This window comes from Mesitornis unicolor, unplaced genomic scaffold (assembly GCF_000695765.1).
Source record: "Mesitornis unicolor isolate BGI_N332 unplaced genomic scaffold, ASM69576v1 scaffold10858, whole genome shotgun sequence".
In the NCBI taxonomy this organism is placed as follows: Eukaryota; Metazoa; Chordata; class Aves; order Mesitornithiformes; family Mesitornithidae; genus Mesitornis; species Mesitornis unicolor.
The window spans coordinates 1-27,978 of record NW_010202553.1 but is presented as its reverse complement, the minus strand read 5'-3'; the positions used below and the strand labels follow the sequence as shown (position 1 = coordinate 27,978).

Here is a 27,978-nt window from a genome sequence, read left to right as displayed (position 1 = left end):
ATGGCTGCAAGGTGGGAAGATGAGAAGGTGACTGAGGCTGCCTCAGATGGTTTCGTTGCTATTAAAATCGACACCAAAAGGTTTGATCCTATTCTAATTCTGTCTCTTACGCAGTCTCTTTGATGATGATGAGAGTAGGAGGCTTTTGAAGTCCTTGCCCTGATTTGGAGGTAGTCTAAATACAGGGTTCCAGAACATAAGTGAATTCAGTACTTCTGAACCCAGTAGAGCCTGAGAAAATTCCAAATTTGCTGTTATGCTCTGCATAATATTCATTGTGTATTTCAGACTGTATCTCAGTATTAGTAAAAGAGTGCTTGAGGTTGTCCTTTTTCGACAGGAAGAGACACAACAGTTATGTAAAAAAGCTAGAATCAAAATGCAAGGGTTGTTGAGGCAGTTCTTGATTTGCCAAGTTATGTAATGAATTTAAAAACTTTTATGAGTTCAGAAAGATAAAGATCTGTAAAGCCCCAGAGAAAATGTTTGTCTCTGTTGTAACACATAGAATAGAGAAGCATTGAAGGTCCTGGCTAAATTACTCAACTGTTTTTGTTATGTATATGTGTGCAGAAAGGGCACTGACATTTCCAGAAGTTGTATTATTTTGAAATGCTCTATAGACATTTTATTAGATTTAGTGTATTATTTGTACTCAGTAGACTTGATGTCTTTTTTTCTTGAGTTGCTTCTTAGCACTTGCCCTCATTTTACTGTTTCCGTGAATCTTATGAGGTCAACTGTGATAACCAGGGATTGTCACCATGTCAACACTTATGCAAAATGTTAATGAGAAACTTCAATGCAAATTTGCTTTTAATGTTCTCTCAAGTATTTAAATAGTTGTGTGTGGTAGCGGAACAGTTATTTTTATGATAAAAGACTTAGTCTAAAGTTGTTGCAAAGTGATTGCTCTTCCTGAACTAATATTTTCTTTTAAACAGTGAAGCATGCCTGCAGTTTTCTCAAATTTGTATCCTTTGAGATCAATTCAGATGCTACATTATGATTACAGATAATTGCTCTTTACAAGTGAATACTGTTCCTAAGAAAAATATGTACAAGAAATGTTATTAGAAAATACTTCTCATGGCACAGAAATATGCAATTAACTGAGTAGTTAAAAGATACCATCTGTGTATTCAACTGGTTGTCAGTTCTTAAAGAAAGTGAGCTAGTTGGGGTTTTTTATGTTAATTCTGTGTAATTCTCCAAATAGACAGTTATCCAAAGCTTTATGTAAAAAACCTATTGGTATTACTAATCAGCATTAGAAAACAAACAAGCTGTGCTTTAAATTATTATCTGGAGTTCAGAGTTACAGAGGTAGAACAAGTAGTAGACTGGGTTCTACTAGATACACAGGTATGAAGTTCAGTAAATGTCTGCCCAGCTTAAATAGGTCACTGCATATAGCTCAGAAATTGTGTGTGCTGAGATAGAGGATTCAGTCCCTCAACTTGGATTTTCTTAATGCTGTAAAGTGTTCATTAGTGTCTAAGATGTTGTCTCACACTAAAACAAAATCAAGTCAAAGCATAATTGGTTGTTTGATACATGTGTGTTGGAGAAAAGTACTTTGGCTTAAACCATTTCAAAGAAAAGATGAAATACTCGACTCTGTAATGTTTTCCAGCGTTTTTGTTAGCGTCTTTTTTCCTTTCTCCCTTGACACTGATTACTTGGCAACTGGGTGGAGGACTTCTGCTTTTCCTTTTAAAGTTACTTTATAGACTTTTGTTGCTTGTTGCCCTTAACTGTTGCTGTGCAGATCCCGTAGTGTGCGTTCCATCCAGTTTTTTTATAGGGGACAATGGAATCCCTCTGGAAGTAATTGCTGGCAGTGTTTCTGTTGAAGAGCTTGTTACCAGAATTCATAAAGTTAAACAGGTAATGCTTGCTTAAAGTTTAGTGTTATATTTTAAATGGGACTGATTCTCCAAAAAAAAGAGTTTAGTCCTGACCTTTGAACCTGTGGAAAATATTTGAATTCTCATAGTCTAATTTTGTTTCCCCAATTCTTTAGATGCACACTGTAAAAGGGCAGCCTTTGGAAAACGGCAGTCAGTCATCTGCTCCCTGTCCCTCCTCTCCATCTCATGGTGCTCCAGAAAATACACAATCCAGAGCAGCGGAGTGTTGTGACTCTCCCGAGTCTGTTATGACTGAGACAATGCAACCTTCTGCTGGTAATGGTTGGTATTTGTACACAAATGCTGGCTAATTTGCTTCTGAAATAGTTTTCTGTTTCTTAAGTTGTTATATGATGGTACATAAAAAGCAAAATATTGAGTGGACTCGTTCAGGAAAAGCTTGGGTATCCCAGCATGCTTCTTGCAAGTCTTGAGGGAAGAATAACTTGTCATTCTGCTCAGTTTTAATGAATGAAAAATCTGTGGTTTATAATACAATAAAACTTGTGTATGCTTTCTTGAAATAGGATTCAGTTTTTCAAGTTTTTTTGGGTTAGTAACCTGAAACCAAATTGCTGGGTGGAGTCTAAATAGCAGAACCTCATATTCCCTTGAGAAATTCTCGTAATTGCAAGTTATGGCTAATGATGAGCACAGTAATCTTTTCTGATAAGGAATATACCTTTTCTTTTTCTCTTGTGCATTACTTTCTTGTAAATCACTTGAAGATGGAGCAAATTCAGGTCAAGCAAGCCAGGAAGTAGCTAATGCTTCAGATGAGCAAGTGAGTGATGCTCAGCCTGTGAATGATCTTACACTCAAAGTAGAAAGGTAAATCTTTTGCAGACTTCCTAATGTATTGTGTTTGTTTCTCAAGAGGCAGTTTTGGTGTGTTTCTTCGGGTTTCTTTTAAACAAACAGGCTTCATTACAGGATTTTTGTGCTTATTCTGTTATCATCTGGCAAACATGGTCTTATTTTTGTTTAGATGTCTGTGACAATACTAGGGTTGATATAAAAACAGCTTCTAAATTAATCTTTTTTTCATGTACTCTGAAAGAAAAGGATAATCTGGAAAACTAAAAATATTCTCCTTACTTTGATATAAGTCAAATACAGACAATATGGTTGCTGCAGAAATTTTGAAGGAGTTAAAACATTGAACTGAAAGCACTTGCAACTGAGGTAATAAAGTGGTAACCTAGATTTTTGACACGGATGCCATCATTTCTTTCTTGCCTTTTTGATGACTGTTTGTAGTCAAGGCATATTGAAACGGCCAGAGGAATCCTGTTCTGAGACTGTGCTTCTGTTTCGATCAGCGAACAGTAATGAGGCCTGATGAGCAGTGCTAATTGTAGTATTTTAAAGTATGGTGGCCAGAAACATCTGGTTCAATACATGGTTCATTCATTACGTTGATTGTTTTTAGATACAAGATTTTGTGGATAAACTTGTTTTTTACCATCTGTAAGAGTGATACTATTTGTAATACCCTCTGTAAAACCAGTAACACATACGTAGTAAATAGGATTATTTATACTGCTAAAATACATTTTTTAACTTTTTCATGTTTAATTTCAGTTTACTTCCAAAGTTGTTGGACAATAAGTGTAATATTTACTTACCACTGATAAGAAAATGCAGACAATATTTTAATATAAATATAATAAATATAAAATACTTTAAAAATATATAAATACCAAAGTCCCTTTCTAAAATGTGCATTAATCTTAAATTGTGCCATATTTCTATATAGCTACAGCATTTCTTACAGGGGGAAAAAAGAGGCCAAGCTCTGTCCTAATTACCATTTTCTTTTTAAAAAAGCCAACCAGCTACCGTACAAACAAAATTTTTCTCATTATCTGACATCTCATCTTGTTTGTTCATGCTTGCCCTTTCCCTAGACTTAAAATATGTTGTAAATGACTGGGTTTTGTTAAGTCTCTCCTTATTCTAAAGCACCTTTCTGGATAGAAGAGACAGATGCATGTGCATCTATGTCAGTGCTATATATTATTTGCTTTCCATTTTAGGAAGTGATGTGCAGAAGAAGCCAGATGGCTTACATAGCTAAGAAGAGATTGACATCTAACATTTCTCTTGCCACAGATCATAGACAGTATTTGCTTATTGTATGTCTTCCAAGTTGGTTCAACAGTAGGAATATGTAAGATTCTGCATTTACTGAGTGGATAAGGACAGAAGGAATACGTTAAAAGTTGGAAAGTAGATGGTGAATCACCACCTCATCTTGTTGTGGCTGGTACACCCGCATGTGAATGAATCGTGACTGTAACATCGGGTATCAGCACTGTGTTACAGTTCATGCTCTTTTCATGTGTTCCGTTCTTCTGTAAGTGTTTGCAAATGCTTTGTTAAAATTTAAAAATGTTAACAGTAGATACTGCAATTTTAAGATTTTTCACTTCATTCTTAAATTTAGAATAACAAAAAAGCTTGAAGAAAGACGAGAAGAGAAAAGGAAAGAAGAAGAACAGGTAACACAGAAATGTCAAACCACTTGCAATTTTTTTTATAATCTTACTTAAATAAATGCTTAATTCCTTTATAAACAAGTGCACTTCAGTCTTGTCTTACTCTTGTCCAAATCAATTTTGCAGTTCAATTTTTGTGTCTCTGTTGTTTATCCAGAAAGAAATTAAGAAAGAAATTGAACGGAGAAAAACTGGTAAAGAAATGTTGGAGTACAAAAGACGACAGGAAGAAGAATTGACAAAACGTATGTTAGAGGAAAGGAACAGAGAGAAGGCAGAGGAGAGGGCTGCTAGAGAGCGCATCAGACAGCAGATTGCAATGGTAAATCTTTCATTATGGCAGACAGCTTGCTGCTTCTCCCTCTCACAGATGCCAGCAGTGTGCTAAAAGGATAAATTTTCTCATTCAGTTACACTTTGAAAGGTTGTCAGTTTTTCTGTTTGGAATCCTGTGGTCTTGTATTATAACAATTTTATGCATTTTAGTTTTAAGTAGCATTTCCTGTGTATACAATGAAGCTTCTGCTTTCATATTCATCGTGATCTCTTATATCTGAATGAACATACCAACTTTTCTCTCTTACTCTTTGAGCCCGGTGGTGAGTTGTCACTTAAGCATAAAAATTAATTGGAATTTAAGCATAGTTCTGGACCAGAAGCACAGGGAATATTTAATTGTGGTCTCAGAATGGTGGTGATGATTATTTTCCAAGCCTGTATGTATGTGTATATATAGGGCTATTAGCAGTTGGTAACAATTGCAATCCCTGCTCATTACTAGCTCTTGGCCTAGAACACAAGTTACACTAATCGTGTAACTTGTCATAAGATTTTTTTCCCTTTCTCTTCACTGTAGTGTTCGGCTTACATAGGAAGATTATTAACAACTGTTTGCATGAAGTGACTCATTGAAAGTTGTCATCTTGGCTAATGGCAAGCGATTGTGCAATTTGGCAGCGTGTAGTTCTGTGCAGCAGTACTGTTCTTTCTCCATATGGCCTGCTTCTATCTATGTAGTTGTGTGCTGAGAACAGACCGTAGCGCTCTGTTTTAATGGATATTAAGCTACAATTTATGGTAGAAGTTAAGGTTTCTGTTTGGTCCTTTTGCAGGATCGTGCTGAGAGAGCAGCTCGCTTTGCAAAATCGAAGGAAGAAGCAGAAGCTGCAAAAGCTGCAGCACTTCAGGCTAAACAGGCTGAAATAGAGGCCAGAAAAGAAGCATCTCAAAGGGAGCGAAGGTGAGTTGCTGTAGAGAAAGAGGTGTATATTTTTGGGGGAGAGGTAAAGAAACTTAAAGTTTCAAGAGATGTAATATATATCCTAATCTATTAATTGATGCCACGTTGAACTGTTTAAATAGTGACATAAAGAGTTGGCTTTCTTTTATAATATTTATTTCCAGCTACTTACATGAATATTATGTTCTGATAACTTTTATCCTTTTGATATTCCCATTTATGAAACACTATCAGCTTTTCCTTGTGTGTTATTTGAGTTAGATAAGAGCTTTTTCTGCCTGATTTTTTAATTTAAATACCACATATAACGGGGGCTAGGTGAGAACATGATAATAATGACTCGATAATGTCAAAACTCTGCTGGGGAGCATGGTGCCGACAGAGCTTGTTGGCTTTGTGTGCAATTGGCTTGGATTCAGCAAAGCTTGCCTTGGGCTAGTCGGCTGGCTGGGTCGGAGCTGTCTCCTTTGCCCAACACCACTGCTCTAAGAAATGTTCTGACCTGTGGAGACATTATGTGAAGCTATGGAGCCACCATGAGTGCAGTGCTGCTCCTGAACAGAGGGCACATATGGGACTAACAGCCTGTGTTGGTGTTGCAACTCAAACAGTAATGCTGGGCCATAGCTAGCTGAATACAGAGTCACTGCTGAGCCAGCTTAAATGTCTATGCCCTCATAGTACAAGAAATATGGTTTCTGTTTCATTCATTTATTCAGTTTTTGCATGATTGATGTGAATGTCTTGTTTGAATTATGACGGGTCTTGGACTCTGATAAAACCCAGAGGAGATGCGTTGTGATATGTAAGCAGATGGTTATCAGCTGTGGATCCAAACTTAGAACCCATCTGCACTGCTGTGAGGAGGATGACTGTCCCTCTCTTCCACATTTCAATACTCTAAAGTATTGAAATACGCTGAAGCCCCAGGAGCGTTTGTCTGTAACTGTTCCTATGCTGACTGACCCCAATACGTGTCCTGCAGTGCAATAGCCAGGATTCAGTTCCGCCTCCCAGACGGATCTTCCTTTACTAACCAGTTCCCATCCGAAGCACGACTGGAAGAAGCAAGGCAGTTTGCTGCCCAGGTAAATTGGTGTTTTGTTTCTTAGCTATATGCTGACTGCAACTTGGTGTAGCATTGACTCGTTGTTGATTATGGTGGAATTGTCACTCACTGCTTGCTGCTTTGTTTATTTGAAGGGGGTTTTTGTAGCAGCCTTTTCTGGTGACTGCAATACAAAGACTTTGTATTACTGCAGTATATTGTTAGGTACAGATAGCAGGCTATGAAACATTCTTTGTTTCTCTATTTGAAGATGATTGATAGTTTGATATCGAACTCTTGGGTCAGTATGGCAAGGTATACTCCACTGGCAAGTGTGCAGTTGTTTGAAAGTGAACAGTAATAAATAAAATGTTTTCTTTATATTTTCATAGACGGTTGGTAATGCTTATGGCAATTTTTCACTGGCGACAATGTTTCCCAGAAGGGAGTTTACCAGAGAAGATTATGGAAAGAAATTACTGGACCTAGAGTTAGCGCCCAGTGCTTCAGTAGTGTTGCTGCCGGTAGGTGTTGGGTTTTGGTTCGTTTGCTTCTCGTTTCATTGCAAAGAGCAGTACTGTAGCTGTATTGCTGCGTTTAGTTGGCTATGATAATATTTGCCTTGATTTTTGGTCTGAGTCTGAGACAGATTTGCAAAATTACCCCAATTTTTGTCAGGACTGATAGAAGGATTTTTTCTGAAGCAGATAAACAGTGGCATAGATACTTGCCTAATGTGTAACCAAAGGAGTTCTCTTGTGTCTACTGCACTGCTTCCAAATTATGTGTTAACTACTCTACAAGAGCACAACTTTAATATCTGACCAGTTTGCTTTATGTGTTCATGACCAGGCAGGAAGACCTGCTACTTCAGTTGTTCAGGCTTCAGGCAGTGATCTGTGGAAGTTCCTGGGCACGATACTGTATCCCCTCTTAGCTGTTTGGAGATTTATTAGCAACTTTCTGTTTACGAGTCCACCCCCGTCGCAGTCCGCTGTGCGATCCGCTCATCAGCAAGACCATTCAACTCCTTCAACGTCCAGCAGCATTGAGCAGAGCAGGTAATCCAGATGTTGAAGGCAGCTGTTTCTCTTGTTTCACTTGGTGGAATTGTTTCCATCTTGTAGAGGGGAACTCAACTGTGCCCATCTCTTAACTGCTGCCTTGCTGCAGTTTCTGGCCACCACCCTTCATCTGGTTAAAAGGGATTACTTGGTGGCTGGTAAACCACATGGCAGCTCTGACTAGGATTACTTTTACATGGGTGACTAAGCAAGGTCCATGTTATTGTTTGCTTCAGTTTCCAATTACAGAGTAGAAAAAGCATTGCCTTGCAGTCATTTATGAACAGAGAATTCAGCTGTAACCACAAACGTGGCTTCACTTGGGCTGATATTGTTTGGAAGATAAAAGTTTGAAAATCAGATGTCAAATTGTTACGGCGTGGCTGTACGAGAAAACTAGGCAGCTGAAGTCTGGTTAAACAGTTAAGGTTTTGTATTGCCTGGAGCATGAGAGATCTCCTGCACCAGGAGAGCTGCTGGGCTGTTTCACATGAGGCAGCCATGTATCGCTTCACTGGCAGGCGCTTTCCAGAGGAAGCGAGATTCTGTCAGTTTGACCACTAAATGACACATTTTCAGCTGGGCATTACTTCCCAAGGGGAAAAAAGGGCTGAAGAAAACTATCACTGGGGATAAGAGGAGGAAGGATGCATGATTTACACAAGAAGTGAATGCAATTATTGCCAGGGGAAACTGTCAAACCTCACTGTTATTTGTACCCTAGGCAAGCAGTCAGGAAACGAGTAGTGGAAAAGCAGGGGGATGACTTCAAAAAAGAAGGCAAAATATATAGACTGAGGACTCAAGATGATGGAGAAGATGAAAACAATACTTGGAATGGAAATTCTACACAACAGATGTAGTTTTGAGTAACTGCAGTAATCACTGTCTGGCTTTTTTTGTTTGTTTTCCTCTTATTTGATCTAAGTCAACTAAAGCTTCTGGACAAGCGGGGCTTATTTTACACTGACTGAATTATTTAATTCTTATTCCTGCAATGGAGTATGGAATAAAGTCACCTAAGTCAGAAAAATCGAGCGGGTGTAGCTGAGGCCTAGAAGCAAAGAGTTAAAGACTGAAAAATCTCCGTCAGCTTTCATAATCATTTCCCTACTGCCATAGGAAGGCACTTTTTAATCTATAAATATTCTGCTACATAAATGTAAGGGCCAGATATTAATATAAAGGTCATGGTAGGCAATGACTGATTAAAATGAGGGTTTCAGAAGCACTATAAGTAGCAAATCTGGTAACTAATTTATGTTTAACTTTTTTTCTTGCTTCTGCAACTGCAAGCAAAACCTTGTAGTTTTTAATTCCCTGAGCACTCAATAAACTGTTTTCCAGAAAACATAACTGTCTTCTCTTGCAAAGTTCCTCTGCAGTACTTGTGTCACAAGGAAAGGAGTAGTAGAATCATACACTGAAAGTTAAAATACAGCAGACAAACTTTTTGTTCCAGTTTAAATGACCTTTCTCTCAGGAGCTGTTCGTATTTAGATCTGGTAAAACACATCTGAAATAGTGTTTTGGGTCTGGACTGCAGTACGGGAAGAAAAAAGATGGGTCTTTATCACATAAAATGGAAGTGTTGTTAACAGAGGGCTGCCACACAAGAGCCTGGAAACTCTTGTTTTGGAGGAAGGGTCACAGCCTTCCTGGATGGGAGGGTACAACCTGTGTTGCTCAGTGTTAAAGAGCTAAATATTACAGGTGTTCTGTGCTGTGCCAGATTCTTCAAGGGAAATTTAATTAAGTATTGTACTCTATTCAAATGTAAAGGCATAGTACTGGGGCAATTTCCATTATTTTTAAAATAATTTCTGATACATAATTTATGGTGACAATTTTAAAAATACTGTATAGGAAATAAAGGAAAGGAGGGAGAACACAGTAGCTGCAGTAGAATAGTCCATCCCTAGGCCAGTTTTCAGCAGTATAGACAGTAACTTGTCTTAAGAACACTCAGAAGCAGTAGAGTGCTCCCTGAAGAGACCTGTATCATCCAAGAGGAGATGATGAACCAAGAACAAATGAAAGTTCAAGTTCAGAATCCCTGTGCAGACAGGAGCAAGTGATTTTACTTTTGTGTGTAAGAAATCGAATCAATAATGCCTGAGGAGAAAAGAAACAGTTACCAGAAACAAAATGTTCCTTCGTATTTTAAAGTTGGGAAGCAAACAACAAAGTGCTGGGGAGCCATCTCTCAGGCAAGACACACAGTTGCAGCAGTACAAGCACTGGGTTTCTTTTCTTGGTACTGTGGGCTTTTCTAATAATAGAAAAAAAACCAAACCAAACACTTTAAGTGGAAACTTTACATTTTACTAAGTTCTATATCTGAGTATTTTACGGGATTTTTTGGATAATTTTCCATGCACGTATGCAAGAAGAGCCAAGCCCAATGCTCCAACTGCAGTAAAAACAAAAAGGACATACAGTGCTATTTCTGCGCTTTGGGATGTTAAGTCGAATCCCAAAAAGTGCACGTTGTCAGCCGGTTCTGGTGTGCTGGCTGTTGGGGTCACTGTCCCTGGGGAAACAATAAGCAAGCATTAGTACACAGGTGAATTCTGTCATGTACACAAGTGCTTTGCTACTTCCTGCCTCTACGAGGCTTTCAGCATTGCTATTCAGTACTCCAGCAGTAGCTGTCATTCACTGGGATCAGTGATTGACACAATTCTAGCTCAGCGTAAATTCCTGAAGCTCTAGGAGAGGTGAGTATTCCCTGGCAGCTCATCCCCAAAACCTCACCCTACCAGTGGTTGCTGTTCAATGTACTCCCCCTGTTCAGAGCACATACATGACAAAAGAATCAGTATTTCCAAAGGTTTACGCAAAACTCCGATTCATAGAAAGTAATCAGAATTGTTTAGGAAAAAAATGATGTGGAGATACTGAATGTGGTCTGGAAAACATCTTAGGCAGTTCTGTTAATCAGATAAAAGTACAATGCAACAACTTTTGCTACATAACCTTTGGAGAGAGGCAAAACAAGGACACAGAATTTCATTATTCTGGTTTTGCATAGGGAAGTGACAGAATTCCACATGAACGTCTTCAGTCATAACTGATCGCTAATCAATGCACTACTGGAGCCTTTAAAAAGAATATTGCAGAAGATGGTCGTGTCTTCAAAGACTATAGATTATGGAAATCTTTTAGGATTAGAATCAGTTGCACACATACAAACAAGCATGAGTTCTCACTTACCTTCAGGCTCCGGTTCCAGACAGGGATGCGGGCCTGTTGCTGGGTCCGGAAACCCGTTGCAGTTTATCATCTGTGAGTAATACCTGGCAGAGGCCTTGGGGAGCCGTGGCAAGTTAGGGTCTGTGAAGTTCACGTAGTAGAAGCCAAACCTTTCATCAAAGCCCACTGCCCACTCAAAGTTGTCCATCAGCGTCCACGCGGTGTAGCCTCGTAAGTCCACGCCATCGAGCACAACAGCTGTTAGCAAGACCAGAGAGAACAGGTTAGTTGTGCAGCTGGGTGACAGGAGGTGTCACCACCTGGCCAGCAGTGGCACAAAGGTGTTCCAGGACACTATATTGCAGCAGGGTGCCAAGTACAGAGAGGTTATTGCCACACTGGCCTCCCTGGTTTCGCTGTGTCCCCATTCTCATCTGTCACATGCTGTCTTAGCTCAGTTGCTTTGAGGTAGTTCAGGTGCCAAGTTACAGCTCATGAACAACTGGGGTAGCTCAGTCAGCCTGCCAGTGCTGGAGGCTCCAAAAATCAAAGCTTTTGTCCAGTAAGCAAAGGTTTAGGAGCAAAGAAAAGCCATCAACATGCAACTCTTGCTTAAACATGTGCCTGTGGGGCCTTGCTGCTAAAAGGCAGTGAATGGGTACATTCTGAACACCTGGATGGCAGCTCCACTGCATCAGAAAAGCAAACGAATGCTTTTCCCTGATGTTGCTTGAACACAGTGTAGCTGAAACCAGCTGCAGCTGTCCAAGGAAGCTGCAGTTACCCTACTAAACCCAGGGTTTGTTCATTCTTTAAATCACCCTTCCCTGCAGTCATGGCTGTCCATGGCCACTTTCTGCTGAGGGTCTCAAATGGACACAGAGTAAACCCACGTGGATGTGCAACTTGCAGGTGTGATGGCAGTGGTCTTTCAGCTTGTCACGCTTGTGGTGCAATACTGGTGCTCTCTAGAGATTTGGGTGATCAGATTTAAATAACCATTCCTACCTTTCAGTGCTTCATTAACGTAGCTCCGATAGTAATGTATTCGCCAAGTGTCATTTAAGTCTAAGGCTCCCCTTTCTGAGACCCCATTTTCAGTCACGTAAATGGGAGGGTTGTTGTACTCTTCCTTTATCCATCTCAAGAGCTTTCGGAAACCAAAGGGTGTCACCTTTAGCCAGAAGGAACCAGAGTTCAGCCAGCTGCGGTCGGATACTGAAGCTACACCCCTGCAGAGGACGACACACAGATCAAGGGACCGGTCCCAAGTGCCTGGCACCTCATTGCTTCAGGGTTGAGAAACAGAGTGCTGAACTCCACAGAAAACTGAACCCAAGGTGACATTGTGACAAGCTGGTGAATGTACAGCAGGCCAAGGTGGTGCTGGTGCTCACGAGAAACACTTCTCATACTTTGCTTTAGTCTCATTGTGCTTAAATCAACTACAGCTGAGGATGTGATGTTAGCTCCTGATATTTGTCCTTTGACACCATTTGTTCCAGTCAACGTTTAATGCAGTGCTTGAGCACACAAAATTGCCATTTGCACCGACATCCAGGAGCGTAAGACTGAGCCCAGTGTCCTCCTATGGGGCTAAACCACAGGGGCTGGGATGCTGGTGCAGAGGAAGTTATAATAATTTCATATATTCTCTGTGGAAACATTTCAGAAAACAGCCAATGTTCACTCCTGTGTGTTGTCACACCATTACTTTATTTCTCAACAGAAAGCCCCTGTTGCTTACCTTTTGAAGCTGGGGAAAGATATTGGTATCTAAAGAAAAACCTTGACTTACATGTACTTAACCATGAAGCGATATAGCTGTTTAGGCTTTGAATTTACATTTACCCAATGTGATGAAGGAACAACTGTTTAACAGCAAATGGAGCAGCACCCATCAATCAGGATAATCTGGCAGTTCGAAATGTAAACTAGGGGCAGGAAATACGATAAATACTGTTTATAGCTGATCCCAAACCATTGGGAGACTTAAAGGTGCAGATGCCTTCCTTTAGTAGATCCTCTAATTTTCTTTGTTCTATTTTAGCCATTCACATTTATCATCAGGTCTGTAAAAAATGGGCTGTTGCTGGGCTTTTGTAAAAATAACAGCACCATGGGTGCTGTCTGGAGATATTTTCTGTAGTATTGGCTATAAGAGGTTGAAACACCTGTCTCATGGCTTTATTTGCTATCTGTTTACATTGCTTAGTGAGCCCAGGCTCCAGGTGTGCATACTCCACTTGACCGATAATTGACATTCATCTCTTACCTGTCAGAGTCATACGACAGAATACCAGCAGGATAGTTCACGTTGTATGTTAAAACTGTAGTATAATGATTTAGACCAAAGTAGTCATAAGTGCCTTTAATTCTTTGCTTTTCACTTTCAGTAAATTCTGGAAGTCTGCAATAGAAAACAGAGAAAAACATAAACACCTCAAAATGTAAGTCTTAGGATTTCCCCTCCTTTTGCTTCTACCCCTCCCCAGACCTGTTGTATAAACTAAGACTTTGCTGGAACATGCAATTTATGCTGCCTGCTCTAATGTTCTCCAAGAGAGGAGCAGACTTTTCACTGACCAGAAAGGAGATATTTGATGGCTAGAGGTGCTGCTTATCCTGCTTTATAAGACAAACAGTGCATGCCCAGAGTTCACCACACCCCTGTGGAGATCCAGAGAAGTGACCTGACCTGTCTCAGCCCACCATCCTGCAAAAGCATGAGTAGCTCTGGCAGAGGGAAGCATGAAATGGTGCCTCCTGGCAGCCAGTGACATCCAGGTGTGACACACAAATTCTGAGCTTTCTCCCTGAGCTCCACACTTTGAACACGCTCCACGTGTAATGCTGGTATCCCTGATACCAGCACCACAAGCACAAGGGGAGGTACCATGGTCCTTCTGGAGGAACACAGAGAAACCCAGGAGAAACTGGGGCAAGGCTCTGTGTGTGGACTCTGCCATTTAATCCCAAAGTGCTTGGTTTTCCTGCAAAGGGAGACCTCTTCAAAGAACACCCTCACTTTGGGATCTGCAGCCCTGCACAGAGTAAGGAATGGCGTCAGGGACATCCAGTGTGCCCTGGAGCACGAGCAAGGTTTTGGTTCTTTCTTTAGCCAGAAGAGGGAGAAAATCCTCCTGGGAATTGGGTCCCTAAGTGACCCCTGCTAGAACTGCAGCCAGTGCTCCTGGCAATTTGGTGATGCGTGAGAGTTCGCAGTGTTATACTGAGGACAGGACTTCTTCCCCACATTGAGATGCTTGGATGTGTTATCTCATAAAGAACACACAGTGTCGTTGCTGTCTTATTAATGGCAGCAACCACCAGAGAAGAAATAATGTGTCCAAAAAGCGCTCAAGAATGCAAGTGTTTTAGGCCCATATAAAAGCATAACTCGCATCTCGAAGAGGACCTGCCTTTGCTGCCGAGCACACACTGACTCTTCCACCACCTCCCTCCTTTCAGAACAAGTGGTCTTTCCCATTTTCAGAGAGGGATGATCAGGAATAGCCCCAGATCTAATATAACCTATCAAATTGCTATGAAAGTGATGAGAGGCTTATATGTACCTAAAATGGAAGAGAAAAGGCAAAACATTCATGATAGAGCACTGCTGGCACAATAGGGTTAAGAATAATTAGTGGGAATGGAAAAAAAGTGAAAAACAGAAGGACCAATGACTTCTCAGTGCTCAAGTTCAGGACATCATTTTAAGAACACTTAAAACACATTTACCACTGTCAGGTAAAGCACTATGTCTAATGCATTCACTGGATCACTCTGAGCTGCCAACTCATTACCCCAAAGATACATTGTATTAATAAATGTAGTTCGCACGAGTGGTAAGGAACAGCCAAAATGTACACAAGAGTTTTTCTGTGAGGACACCAAGATTTTTACAGTAACATTGCAACAGAGTCATTGAAATTTTTAGTACTTCCAGAAAAGCAGGTTTCATCACAGCAGCTACAACAAAAGCAGATGTGTGCCTGGGCTCTTACCGGGACTGGCTCAGCCCCTGAGCCAGACTGCGTTCCCGAATCCTCGTTTTCATCACTTCGTGATAATCGCCATTTTTGAAAATGGGATGGGCAAACCAACCTACAAAAAACTAAGCCAGGAAATAAGGGAGAAGGATAAATTATGTATCAAAACAAGGGATTTAACCATTTCTCCTTCATGTGCTGCTTTATGGCTGGTACCTGAATTTGTATTTAACAGGCACATGGAGATATGCAGGGATGCCTGTTTAATGGCAGCAAATTTAATACGCTTTTGCCACTGCAATTGTATTTTGTCTCATTTCTGTTGTGTACTTATCAGCCACCAGAAAAAATTGACACATTTCCTTGCAGCGACGCATCTGGCTCACCCTTGTCTTTCATGCTGGCATGGTAAGATGCATGATGGGCATCTTCAGCACCCAGGATGTGGGTGCCACCATGAACAAACCCAGGAGCAGTAGGGAGAGCTGTGACTGGGTGTCTCTGTACCTGCAAGTATCGGCTGGCAGCATTGACATCCTCCTGCTTGTGTGGGTTCCTTGGTTCTGCCCAGTCGGAGTTGATGGTGATAGAGATCACTCCTCCTTGTTTTGCCCTGTAGGTCTCATTGTAGAGGTGCCAGGCTTCTGCGTGGGCCTTGATTAAGTTGTGTGCCACCACATAAGGGGCTCGCCCTGGCCGGACAGAGATGCCTGCAGAGACAGTGAGCACAGGCAGTGAAGCAGCATTTCCCAGCTTTCTCATCTGCTGCTTCCCAGGTTAACACAACCCCCAGGCCACCCAGAACTGCCCGCTGGTAAATTAATAAATGTGCAGCACCTGCTTTGGCAGAGACAGCTGAAGGCACAGCTGCAGTGGGCAGGCTGTGTGGGATGCCACATCACCCTTGCCACCCCTTCAGTAGGACACAGGTGACCCAGCTCTCCGCCTGTGCAGGGCTGCCAAACTCAGCAACAGGCTGCTGCCACCAGCATGGAGAGCAGAAAGCTGTGTGTTAAGGCCAGCTCCCAACCCTCCCATTCCCCTGCTTCTGCCCTACGGTTGAGCTTGTTCCTCCTCCAGCCTTATCCCTTCTCCACAGTTGCTGGAGCTGCTCTGGTAATGGGGTCTGCTCCAGACAGCAAGTGTAATCTGGAGGTTGCAGAGGAGAGCTGGGTTAGAGGAGTGAAGGAAGGAGGATGGGTCTTTGAGGGGACAGGAAAAGTGAAAGAAGCACCTGTTTGCCACCCCACAGCGGGCCAAACCTCATTTATCCTCACCACACTGTCATCCTTGCTCTACCTTTGCAAGGCCCTGGCACCTACTCTGCTGCAGCAGAGTTGTACCTACAGTGCTGAGAAGACTGAGGTCATGCCCAGAAGTCGTACCTGGAGCAGCTGTGCCAACGCCATAGCCCAAATATGCAGTGTTGTAAGGTTCATTGAGGGTAATCCAAAATTTCACTTTATCTCCCAGTCTTTGGAAAAGGAGGTCAGCATATTCCTTAAACCTCTGAACTATAGTATCATTCTCCCACCCACCGACTTTCTGCAGCTCCAGTGGGAGGTCCCAGTGATACAGAGTTACCTGTGGGGAGGCACAGCAAGAGAAAAGACTCAACCAGTCACTCTTAATTTCAGAAATAAGGATATTAACCCAGTCCCATTTACAAACATAAATGCTGCTTTGATCTGCAGGTACCTGTTCCTAATGGTGTTTGAATTTGTACTGATCACTCATGCACTCAAATAAAATACCTTTTGCCAGTGTTTCAGTTTCTTTAGGCCATGGGAAAATCATCCTATCTACGGACTCTTGTTGGTGAAGATGAAGCTTTTATCAAAAATCACCACAAACATGTGACAGCAAGAACTCATCAGTGAAGAAGTGCTGCACCTGCACTGCCTCTCAGTTGAAATACAGTCTGGTTAAGCACCTGCTTGGCCTGGTACCTCCACTGAGCCAGTCTCTGGAAAGATCACTGTGTAGGACCTTGTGGAATCCACTCCCAAGCACATGAGGGATGTGAAGGTAATAGCAAACAGCCAACAATAAGGTTACTGTGATCTTTCTGGGTAGTAATTTCTAATGTATCACTGTACTCCCAGTTCATTGCTTATGCAAAATTCACGTGTCCTTGCAGAACACAATGAAAGACAATTTCTCTGTGAAGGAAGGTGTGGACAGAAACACATATGTGTACTCTGAGCATCTGAATTGGGTTCTGCTATTTTTTAGTTACCTGTAAGTTATCATTTGTAGTTACCTGAGGCTTAATGTTAGCTGCCAGAAGAGCATCAATAAGCCTTTCGTAGTAGTTCAGTCCCATTTCATTGATGTATCTGGTGGTCCCATCTGGGAGAACGCGGGCCCAGGAGATTGAAAAGCGATAGTGAGACACCTTGAGTCTTTCCAGCATTTCCACATCCTCCTCAATCTTGTGGTAGCTGTCACAAGCAACATCTCCAGTGTCATCATTGCTGATTTTTAAAGGAGTGTGAGAATATTGGTCCCAAATGCTTAATCCTTTCCCATCTGCTCTCCATCCTCCCTCAATCTGTAATTGAAGATGGGGGGGGCGGGCACAATTGTTAGTAACCAATTTTAGGTCTTGGCATAGCAAATAATTCAGCCTGTTAGTCTTTGTGGCACATAACAGTATTTTGACTTAGCAGCTTAAGATGAGAAACAGTAATGTTTTTGCTGTACCTAGCAAGACCTCTTGGGGCTCAAGGTAAGAAGCATTAGCAAAGTACAGTATCGCAGAAGAGGAACTGTTTCAGTTCACCTGCTGCTCCATGCTGGCTGGCTCTCCTGAAGCCCATGCTGCTGTCTCAATTCCTGTGCTATAACTAGGGTTGTTTAGCCTGGAGAAGAGAAGGCTGAGGGGAGACCTCATCACCACCTACAACTACCTAAAGGGAGGTTGTAGAGAGGTGAGTGCTGGTCTTTTCTCCCAGGTGATGGAGGATAGAACAAGGGGAAACGGCACCAAGCTGTGCCAAGGGAGGTTCAGGTTAGAGATAAGGAGGAAGTTCTTTACTGAGAGGGTCGTCAGAGGCTGGAACAGGCTGCCCAGGGAGGTGGTGGAGTCACCATCCCTGGATGTATTTAAAGAGCGGGTAGACGAGGTACTTAGGGATATGGTTTAGGGGGTAGACAGGAGCGGTTGGACGTGATGATCTCGGAGGTCTTTTCCAACCGAGCGATTCTGTGATTCTGTGATTCTGTGATAACCATGCCCTGAAATACCTCCAAGTTCCTCTCTTGTACTGCAGTTGTTACTCTAACCCTAAATTACGGTAAAAGGCAATGTTACAAAAGCTGTGCGTGCCTCATCCAAAATGAATTAATTGTCCACAGATATTTTAAGAGTCGGTCTCGGTTTCCTAACCTGATACGCTGCAGTTGCTACACTCCACCAAAAGTTCTTTGGAAACTCTCCATATAAAAATGTGTCCTCTTTGGGCAATGGGATACCATTATTGCGGATGATTTCTGCATAGTACACAGCAGAGCGCTTTGGGGTTCTTGGCCTGTTGGGATTGTCAAAATCAACCTGGTGCAATCCAAATCTTGGCTCATAACCATTCAACCATTCAAAGCTATCCATCAAACTCCAAGCGTTGTAGCCTTTCAGATTAACACCATCCAACTTGTAAGCTGAAAGACCAGAAACAAATGGAAGAACATCAGTGGTATAATCATGCATCAAATGAACCACAAGGAATTAATATGCAAACACATACACACTTCCAGCTTCATAAAGCTGCCACTGGACAACTAAGATCATAAGAGACTCTTCATAGCTGAAGGACACAGAATACAAATGGCCATGTAAAGGAGATCATATAAAGAAACATTATGTTTATATTGTGGTCAGAATATTTAAAGACTGATACCAATTGCTTCTGAAAACTACTCCTCTGAGAAAGAAAGTAACCAGAAATCTAGGGAGGAGACACACAACAGAACAAAACAAACACTGGTACCTTTTAAAGCTTCATCAATGTATGTTTTGTAGTAAAATATCCTGGCACTGTCATCAACATCCGACGTGGCCTTTATCCCCACTCCATTCTCAATGATGTATATTGGGGGATTTCCATATTCTTCTTTGATCCAGTTCAGTAGCCTCCTCAGCCCCCAGGCCACAGCCCGGTGCTGACTGATAGCTGAGGAGGGCCAGGAGCTGTCAACCGTTGTTGAAACTTCCTGGTCATAGTCATAAGAGAAGGGCCTCAACCGGGTTGTGGCATGGGTTACAATTTTGGAGGTGTAGGTGTTGAAGCAGAAAACATCTGCTGTGCCTCTGATGTATTCACGCTCCTCCGCTGTGAAAACCGGTAGGCGAGATGACGGCAGGTTCTGTAGCTCGCTCCTGTTCCCAACTTTCCACTTCATGACCTCGGGGTAGTCCCCATTTTTGAAAATCGGGTGTGTAAACCACCCCACCAAAAACTGCAGGTACCTGTCTGCAGCTTCTATGTCCCTGGGGTCTTTTGGTGTCTTTGGCTCAATCCAGTCAATGTTGGGACACAGAGCGATGATCCCTCCCTGACTTGCTCTGTATTTGTCATCGTATGTGTGGTAGACCTTGGCGTGAGCTTTCAGTAAGATGTGAGCAACCTTGTAGGGAGCACTGCCAGGGTCATTGACATTGGGTGGGAATGCCCCAGTGCCATAGCCAATCCAGGCGATAACTTGGGGTTCATTGAACGTAATCCAGAACTTCACCCTGTCCCCAAAGGTCTGGAAACAGAAATCCGCAAAACTATCAAACAGGTCAATCAGCGTGGTGCTCTCCCAGCCCCCAATGTCCTGTAGAGCTTGTGGCAGGTCGAAGTGGTGGAGAGTGACAATTGGGGTGATCTTGTTTGCAACCAGTCCATCGATGAGGCGGTTGTAGTAGTCAACTCCATGGCTGTTGATTGAGTTGTTCCTTCCGCTGGGGAAAATTCGAGACCAGGACAGGGAGAAACGATAGTTCTTTACCCCTAAGGCTCTCAGCAGGTAAAGATCTTCCTCCACCTTGTTGTAGCTATCACAAGCTACATCTCCAGTATCATCATTCTTTATATTCCCTGGAATATGGGTGAAGTTATCCCAAATGCTGGGTCCTTTGCCATCAGCATTCCAACCTCCCTCCACCTGGTAGGCAGAAGAAGACACACCCCATGTAAAGTCCTCTGGGAATGTCCCGTAAAAGTACATGTCCCTTTCAAAGTCTGTTTGAGATGAGAACTTCTCCCAGACAACTTTTGCCTTGGAGGGAACTTCTGATGCTGTTAAATTTGGCAGCTTTGATGGTGTAGGTAGGTTAAACATCACCGGTGTAGAAAATTTGTTCAGAACTTTGGATGGGAAACCATTTTTTTCAATAACACTGGAATAGAAATAAGCAGATGCCTTGGGAGTCCTTGGTCTGTTGCTATCTTCAAAATTCACATGATGTAGTCCAAATTTTAGGCTGTACCCCACTGGGCCTTCAAAGCCATCAACCAGGGATCGAGTAATGTATGACCGAACATCAACCGTGTCTAGTTTTACCGCTGTCACAGAAACAGTACAAGACACTGTTATTCATTTGAACATTTTCCAAATGCAGCACAACGTAAGCACCACAACTGAAGGTAACAATGTGATAAGCCAAACATCTACAAACAGTCTTTGGCCAAAAAAAACCCTAATCAAAACCCAAAAAATCAGAGTATCTGGCAAGAAAAGCAGTCAGTACTGTAATAGGAGCTGGACAAATGCTTAGTGATCAAAATGCATGAGAAAAGAAATATTAGTCAAGTGGTATTTGAGTACAGGACACTTGTGCCAGTGGTATCCCTTTCCCTGTGTTCTTGTTTTCAAGCACAATTCATCAGTTTAGGTGTATGGTGCTCTTTTAGATTTAACACTACAGCTAACCTGAAACATCACACATATTTAGTGCTTGCCTGAGCATAACAGCAATGCTAAACTGTATTTTCCATAGCTCTTTAACACTTCCATCAGTATGTTGAAAAATAGGTCAAGAAGATCAAACGCTGTACATTGATGACCACTGTATTTAATCCAGCATATTTAATAAAGTTTTCCTGATAGTATTGATTTGTGTATCTCAAGCTCAGTCAAATCTCTGTTTGAAATCTTGAACCTCTGTATCTGTCCAGAACTTCAGTCACTGATATTATTTTTACATCAATTGATAAGCAGTTTGCAAAGATACAGGTATACCTCGAACCTTGCTTAAAATTATTCAGATATAAGTATCTCCCTAAAATTCTAACCTGAAATGGTACAGGCTGCTGTCAGATCTGCTTAATCAGTGAAGACATTGTTCAGCTCTGATCTCTGAGATCTCTGTAGGCAAGAGAGTGCCTGCAGACAAATCATCTTCAGGGAAGCTGAATTATAAAAACACTGTTCTCGCAGAGGGACTGACATGAGGGTCCAGGCTACATTAATCTGTATATATGAAAAACCTATTCCCGTATCTAAACAGAATGGACACCAGATAGGCTGAAGTATATGTATGAGGTCACACTGCATACATAACAGGCAGTTGACCTCATATCACTATGCAAGAGGTGATATTTTAAGTTAACCACCATCAAAGAGATAGAACAACTAATTGCCGTTATTAAAAAATAAATAAATAAAATTCTCCATACCTTTTAGAGCCTCATTGATGTACCGGCGTATATAATCCACTCGCAGAGTGTCATTAATAAGATCCCCTGTGTCTTCTGTTGGCATACCATTTCCTGCTATGTAAATAGGGATCTTTGTCCCTGTATATTCCTGGGATACAAACTTCAGCAGCCTTCTTAATCCCCAAGGGACCACATGGATCCAAGAAGAGGCAGTTTGTGGCCAAGAAGGATCTACATGCAAGGAGAAGTTCCCAATGCTCTCGAAGCTTGGTGTGCAGATCCCATTAGTCACAGTACTGACCAGGCGGGAAGTGTAATGGGAAAGACCAAAAAAATCTGCAGTCCCTTTCACCCAGTACTTCTCCTCTTCTGTAAACAGAGGCAGTTGTGCAACTGTTGTGGAGCACTGCTGGTTTACTTCCTGGATCTGAGCCTTCAGGATATATGGGTAATCACCATTAACAAATATAGGGTGAGCAAACCAGCCCAGCATGAATTGCAAGTACCTCTCAGCTGCCCTCACGTCCTCTGAGTTGGCTGGAGTCTTGGGTTCGGCCCAATCCGAGTTCAGCACCAGCCCCACCTTTCCCAGTTGCTGAGAGCGGTATTTGTCATTATACAGGTGCCAGACCTTGGCATGAGCCTTGAGAATTGTGTGAGCCACCTGGGGGCAGAAAGCAAAGGAGGTACGTGACACACTGCTTTCCACAAGGACTCCTAAGCATTGAGACTATTGCCATGTCAGAATATAATCTCCATCCGAAAGAAGAAAACTTTACTAAACATAGCCAGAGAGTGCAGCAGGTTTTGAATTAAGCAGAAGAATCTGGCTATCCAACACCACCAGCTTTCAGAATAGAAAAATAAAATAAAGAGATTTACCACTCATTAACTACCCCACTTTTCTGCAAGTATCATAAATCAAACAATCAAGTAGTTTTCTCAGAGACCACATTAGGCTTGAACATAATTAAAATACAGAACTATCAGAGGAAAACAACAACAGCAGCTGCAAGATCGTAGTTATTCCTGTGCCCCTACCTTGTAAGATGCTACTCCTGGGTCAGTGATTCCTGGAGGATGCTCTCCGGTGCCATAGCCAGCGTAGCTGATAACCCAAGGCTCATGGAAAGTAATCCAGAATTTGACCCGATCCCCAAAAGTGTCAAAGCAGAAGTCTGCATAGTTTACAAAAGCATCTATGATGCTGTCATTCTGCCAGCCACCAAGAACCTGAAGGGCCTGTGGGAGGTCCCAGTGGAACAGAGTCACCATGGGCTCAATGTTAGAATCCAGCAACCGGTTAATTAATTGGTTGTAATAATCAACACCTTTGGAGTTGATGGTCTCACTGGTGCCCACAGGGAAAATTCTAGGCCAGGATACAGAAAATTTGTACATTTGGGGATGAAGACCTCTAAGTAGGTAAACATCATAGCTGGTTTTATAGTAGCTGTCGCATGCTACATCTGCTGTTTGGTTCCTGTAGACATGGCCTGCATGCCCAAACTGATCCCAGATGCTCTCTCCTTTCCCATCCTCTGCCCAAGCTCCTTCAGTGTTAAAGGCACCTGTGGATGCGCCCCAGAGGAAACCACTTGGGAAAACATCTTGCAAAAAAGAATCCCTCTCCAATTCAGACTGTTGGGCAAACATTTCCCAAACTGTTTGGTAGGAGGAGGGAGGGGCAAGCACAGAACCTGGGTTCTCCTGTAGGGTATCGGGGTTGCTGGAAAAAGAATAAAGAGAAGTTACATTCTCCAAGATGGATGCCAGTGCCCTAGAACTCACAAACACGGAGGATAAACAAATCGTTTGCTCCCCATTCAGCTGACATAAGTCACTTAGGGTATAGATCGTTTGTCATCTGATCAGTCCAACCTACTGCCATCCAGCAAGCAATGCACTGAGCTGACTGCAAAGCAGCTTAAGAGCTGTATATCTAATGCACTTATTTGCAGGTAGATTCTCATCATTCATTACAGTTAAGCAAAGGCGCAAACAAAATCCTTGTAGTGTGTAGCAATGCTACGTGATACAACTGCTCCCATGAGTTTCCATGGGATAAACTAAAACTAATCAATTCAGTTTCTGTAATCCTTAGGATTTTCCTGTGCAATGACATCTCATACATTTCTGTAGGCCAAATTGGCTTCTCCCCTAGGAGAGCCTCTATTTTATTTATGTATTTATGTATGTATGTATGTATTTATTTAAAACTATTTTGCTCTTGTAAAGAACAGAAAGCTTGGAAAACGTACCAGTTACTACAGGCTTGAAGGTGCAAACTGAGTAACGAGGATGAGAGACTGAAAGAGGATTACATTGCCTGTAATAGGAGGTCAGAGGACTGCCTCTAATAGCAAGAAACTGGGCTCAGCAGAAAGGCATTCCTTAGTAGTCCTTTCAGGAACCAACAGCAGACTTTACTGCTAAAACTCTCTTGTGTCTGCCTGCACATAGGTTTTTAGAGGACATGATTTTATTATAGTGTCCGATTTAAGGGAAAAAAACTGTACCTTAAAACGTCAGGTGATGATAAGTCCAAGAACTCATTAACGTCATACCCAATTGTAAGTGTCTCTTCTTTATTAATAGCTGAAAACAAACAACTTAGATGTCATGGGCTGCATAACACTACTTGTGCATACAATTACACCTTTTGAAACAAGGTGTTTTTCATAACTAATATATATTTCACAAATCCAATAGGTTGGGATTTTATTAGATATTTACAATTTCATGTTAGAAAGTGATCAACAGCTCTGGGGAAAACTTCCTGCTTCCTCTCCCTCAACACTCATCATCCACCCTTAATTTTCCAAGAAGATTATGAAAGAAACCATAAAGTTATTTCAGCTAATAGCAACAGTCCAGAGTGGACAGTTTTGAACATCCTCTGTAATTTGCCATGCAGAGTTTAGCTAAAAAACTCTCTTCCTTCTTGAAACATGTCACTCACCTTTGACAATGGCATCTACTGGTATGAAAAGATTCTCTTTGGAACCACAATCAAGGAACTTTAGACTGAAAATCAAGATCTTTCTGTACTTCCAGTCATTCTGCAAAACCAGAAGTCAGAGATTTGTATGAAAAGAAGCATCAGCCAGATAGTAAAACCATGCTCTTGGCATTTGTTGCTTTAAACACAGAATAGGAAATATCTAAAAGACTAAGAGTTGGTGATAAAGATCTTCAAAGTTAAATTCATAAATCAACAGAGTAAGCATTAAATACCACCCACTATTTTTCTCTGATCCAAAAAAAGCCCAATGCAAATCAAAGCATAAACCCCAGAAACTTTCAGTGTTCGACCTCTCATTGAAAAGGCACAAGGAACTATGACCTTTTTTGAAAGTTTACTTGGTAAGAATTTGTTGCCATAAATCTCACTTCAGGTTTTTAGAGTAACTGCAGCATGCTGGGACTCTAAAGAGAATGAGTCACATGGGTAGCTCCTTATTCTGCTATTCAGTTGCTGGATGACTCTCATCTAACATATTTTAAGAATGCAATTCTCTACCAGAGATTTAATATCAAGTACTAGTTTATAGCACCACTGACACGGTTGCTGCCATGTGATCTAATCCTTTCACAAACTCATATTCATTAACATTTCTAGCACTGTGTCTACCAATGAGGAGCTGTGAAGTTTGGTAGTACTGTTGCAGAACACATGCTAGAATAAAATAGTGTCTTTTTGTGTAAAAGTATTAGTCTGACAGCTCATCAATCAAAGACTTAAGATGTCAAAGAGAAGGTTTTTCAGTCCTGGACAAAAGAATTTTGCCATTCCAGTTATTAATACATCATTAATGAGCACTGACCGAAATTATCCTTTCCAGCACTTTCGAACACCTGTTTTTAAGTGTGAATAACAACAGAGAAGTAAGTGAGCAGTATGCAGCTGTTTCCTGGTGTAGCTGTTGTCTGACCTCTCACAGCAAATCAGAACTGCTTAGACACGCATCAAGAAACATGAAATACCCCTTCTATTTATGGTTTGTTGTCTGCTGCTATAATTTTAACACTGTGTATAATGTTACCTGGAATTCACTCAATTTCTGGTAGAAATCTGTTTCATTTCCACAAGAGTACTGAAGGCTGAGAGACAAAAAGTCTACTGAATCCTGGAAACAAGAAAAGGAAAAGAATGATCCTGAAGTAAAATGCATTTTTTGCAGCTATTAAAAATACGTAAACCTGTGAAATGTTTGGTCAAGATACATTGCTGGAGTAAGAAGCTATATGGGACACCTGGACAATATAATAAATACAAAGTGGATACCATATGGGAAGATGCATTTTGTATCTCTGAACCAAATAAAATTTAAGCAGCTAAATGAAGTTCTAGAACTATTTTATGGATTTAATATTAATGATTTACAGTTGATTTTTTAATTAGTAAAACTGAAGAAGTCTATGATTCATCAGACAGAGACACCTTTGCAACTATGTGGTTCAGATAGGCCTTATCAATAATCCTTTGGGGAAAGTCCACTTCAGAAATCTTGAAACATTCCAAAGTACAAGTGTTATCCCACTACAAGTCATCAAGCTCAAGGGAACAGATAGTATTCGTATATTAAACCAGCTGATGAAGTTAGGAAAAAAACTGATAAGCTTTCAGTGTATTTTTCAGTCCAAGGTTTTCTTTCTAGTTTAGTCAGCTCATCTAATACAACATCTTTCCTCTCCCTACAAACCACACCCTGTTCATATCCTTGAAATGCCATGCCCACACCATTGCTTACCCTAGTACTAAATTTTGAAGGCTTATGAATGCAAGCAAGAAACCTGCACTGCCCTTTGTTCACTGCACCCTACATCAACATCTTTTCGCAGCTCCATCTGTGTCTAAACATAGTATTTTCTTTTAAATAGCAGTTATTTAAAATAAAGTATTGATTTCTTTGGTGGTGCATTAAACTTACAAATAAAATAACAATGGGTGCACATAATAATAAGGTTGCAGACACCTTGTGATTTAAGCATGTGTATTACTAAAATTTCCAATTATGAGAGCAAATATGTCTCCATATATCTTAATAGGTGCTTACTAGCCAAGAGAAGATGCTGAAGTAATTTTTAAAATCAGCAACCTTCACATGATCAAACTAATCAAATAAATAATATTTACCAAATCGGTCAGTTGGTCAACTTGCTAGAATTTTATTTAACTTACAATAGGCCACTTGAGCCTGTACATAAGAATCAAGTTAAATCAAATCAAATTTTTATAATTTTGGAAACAATTTCTATTAAGGAGTTACCTGAAGAGAAACTGAAAGCAATTCTGATGAAACATTATCCAAGATATGATCCGTTCTTAAAACAATAGACAGCCTTCCACCTTGAAAAAAAGAAAAAAGAGGCAGTCGATTAGTAGTGTGTTAAGGACAAATTAAAAATTTCAGTTCATTGCAGTTCTTTTAAAATCAGTTGAAAATTTTTGAAGATCTAGGGGATCAGACTGTGTCCTAGGTAGCTGCTTTCAGAATACCCACTATGATTTCAACAGAGCTGAAGGTAGAAATTAAAAGGCAGTGTTCAAGGAGCCTTTTGTCAATAAATCTTGTGTTACTGTGATGGCTCATAACCACTTTAGCACTGTTGCTTGCAGGAAGGTGGATCTGAATACAGTGGGTGCCCTTCCACTCCATGCATAATTACAAGTAATTTCCTTAATTTTCATGGTTTTGTGGTGGTTCTACAGTGGGTATTTTTTAAAATTAATTCTGTGCTGGATGGTGCTGAGATGCTGTAATGCCAGGAATTTGGGGGGACGGATTATGTGAAAGGTAAGCTGGGAAACTTCTTTAAGTGTGAATTGTACTGCAAAGTATTTCTAACAGATGCAGGAATTAAAAATATGCTAATTAATTAAAAATTTGAAAAAAACAGGACTCAGTCAGCTCTACTGGTTGCCTGCCTGGGACAGATAAATTCCAAGCCCAAAAAAGGCAGACCCAAGAGGACAGCTGGCTAGAAAATCCTGGGTATCCATCATAGAAGAGGTGCAATTCTCTTGCCCTATGTAACACAGGCAGAGTTGAGTTTGAACTACTTAAGAATCCCAGTGTCTACAATGAAGAAAGTCAAAGGACACTGCAGATTTCCTCACACTATTATTAACTTTCAGGAGACTTCTTGTGACTTGTTTCTTCATCATTTGAGGAACATTTCAGGAAGTTTTAGCATTGCCTCTGTGCATCAGGAAAAGGTGCACAAAAATATATTATTATCTACAAAATAGCTTATTATGACTTTGTCATTGTATACAGAAAAAATAGAATAAGACTGGATTTGAGTAATTTTAAAGTAATTTGTAAATGATAGTTAATTTTCATTTCTTCAAGCAATTGCTAAGGGAAATCCCAT

The 27,978-nt window shown here is 41.1% G+C and overlaps 2 protein-coding genes across 2 annotated transcripts; one reads left to right on the top strand and one right to left on the bottom strand.

The window, feature by feature from the left end:
• On the top strand, positions 1-9,122 carry UBXN4 (UBX domain protein 4). Its single transcript, XM_010190434.1, has 12 exons — positions 1-80; positions 945-973; positions 1,772-1,890; positions 2,027-2,189; positions 2,642-2,744; positions 4,363-4,417; positions 4,572-4,736; positions 5,527-5,654; positions 6,640-6,742; positions 7,095-7,226; positions 7,555-7,763; positions 8,491-9,122. The coding sequence occupies exons 1-12, from the start codon at positions 1-3 to the stop codon at positions 8,627-8,629; spliced, it is 1,425 nt and encodes a 474-aa protein (XP_010188736.1). The 3' UTR covers positions 8,630-9,122.
• LCT (lactase) lies at positions 8,786-25,727 on the bottom strand (the record flags this gene model as incomplete). The annotated part of the gene is made up of 16 exons (XM_010190435.1): positions 8,786-8,820; positions 10,120-10,293; positions 10,983-11,219; positions 11,970-12,193; positions 13,237-13,371; positions 14,969-15,078; positions 15,461-15,663; positions 16,339-16,537; positions 17,217-17,507; positions 18,345-18,613; positions 18,943-20,502; positions 21,616-22,261; positions 22,639-23,355; positions 24,125-24,195; positions 24,560-24,659; positions 25,644-25,727. Coding segments are annotated over 16 exons (5,055 nt in total), but the record flags the coding sequence as incomplete, so codon positions are not given.
• Between the last annotated feature and the right edge of the window lie 2,251 nt (positions 25,728-27,978).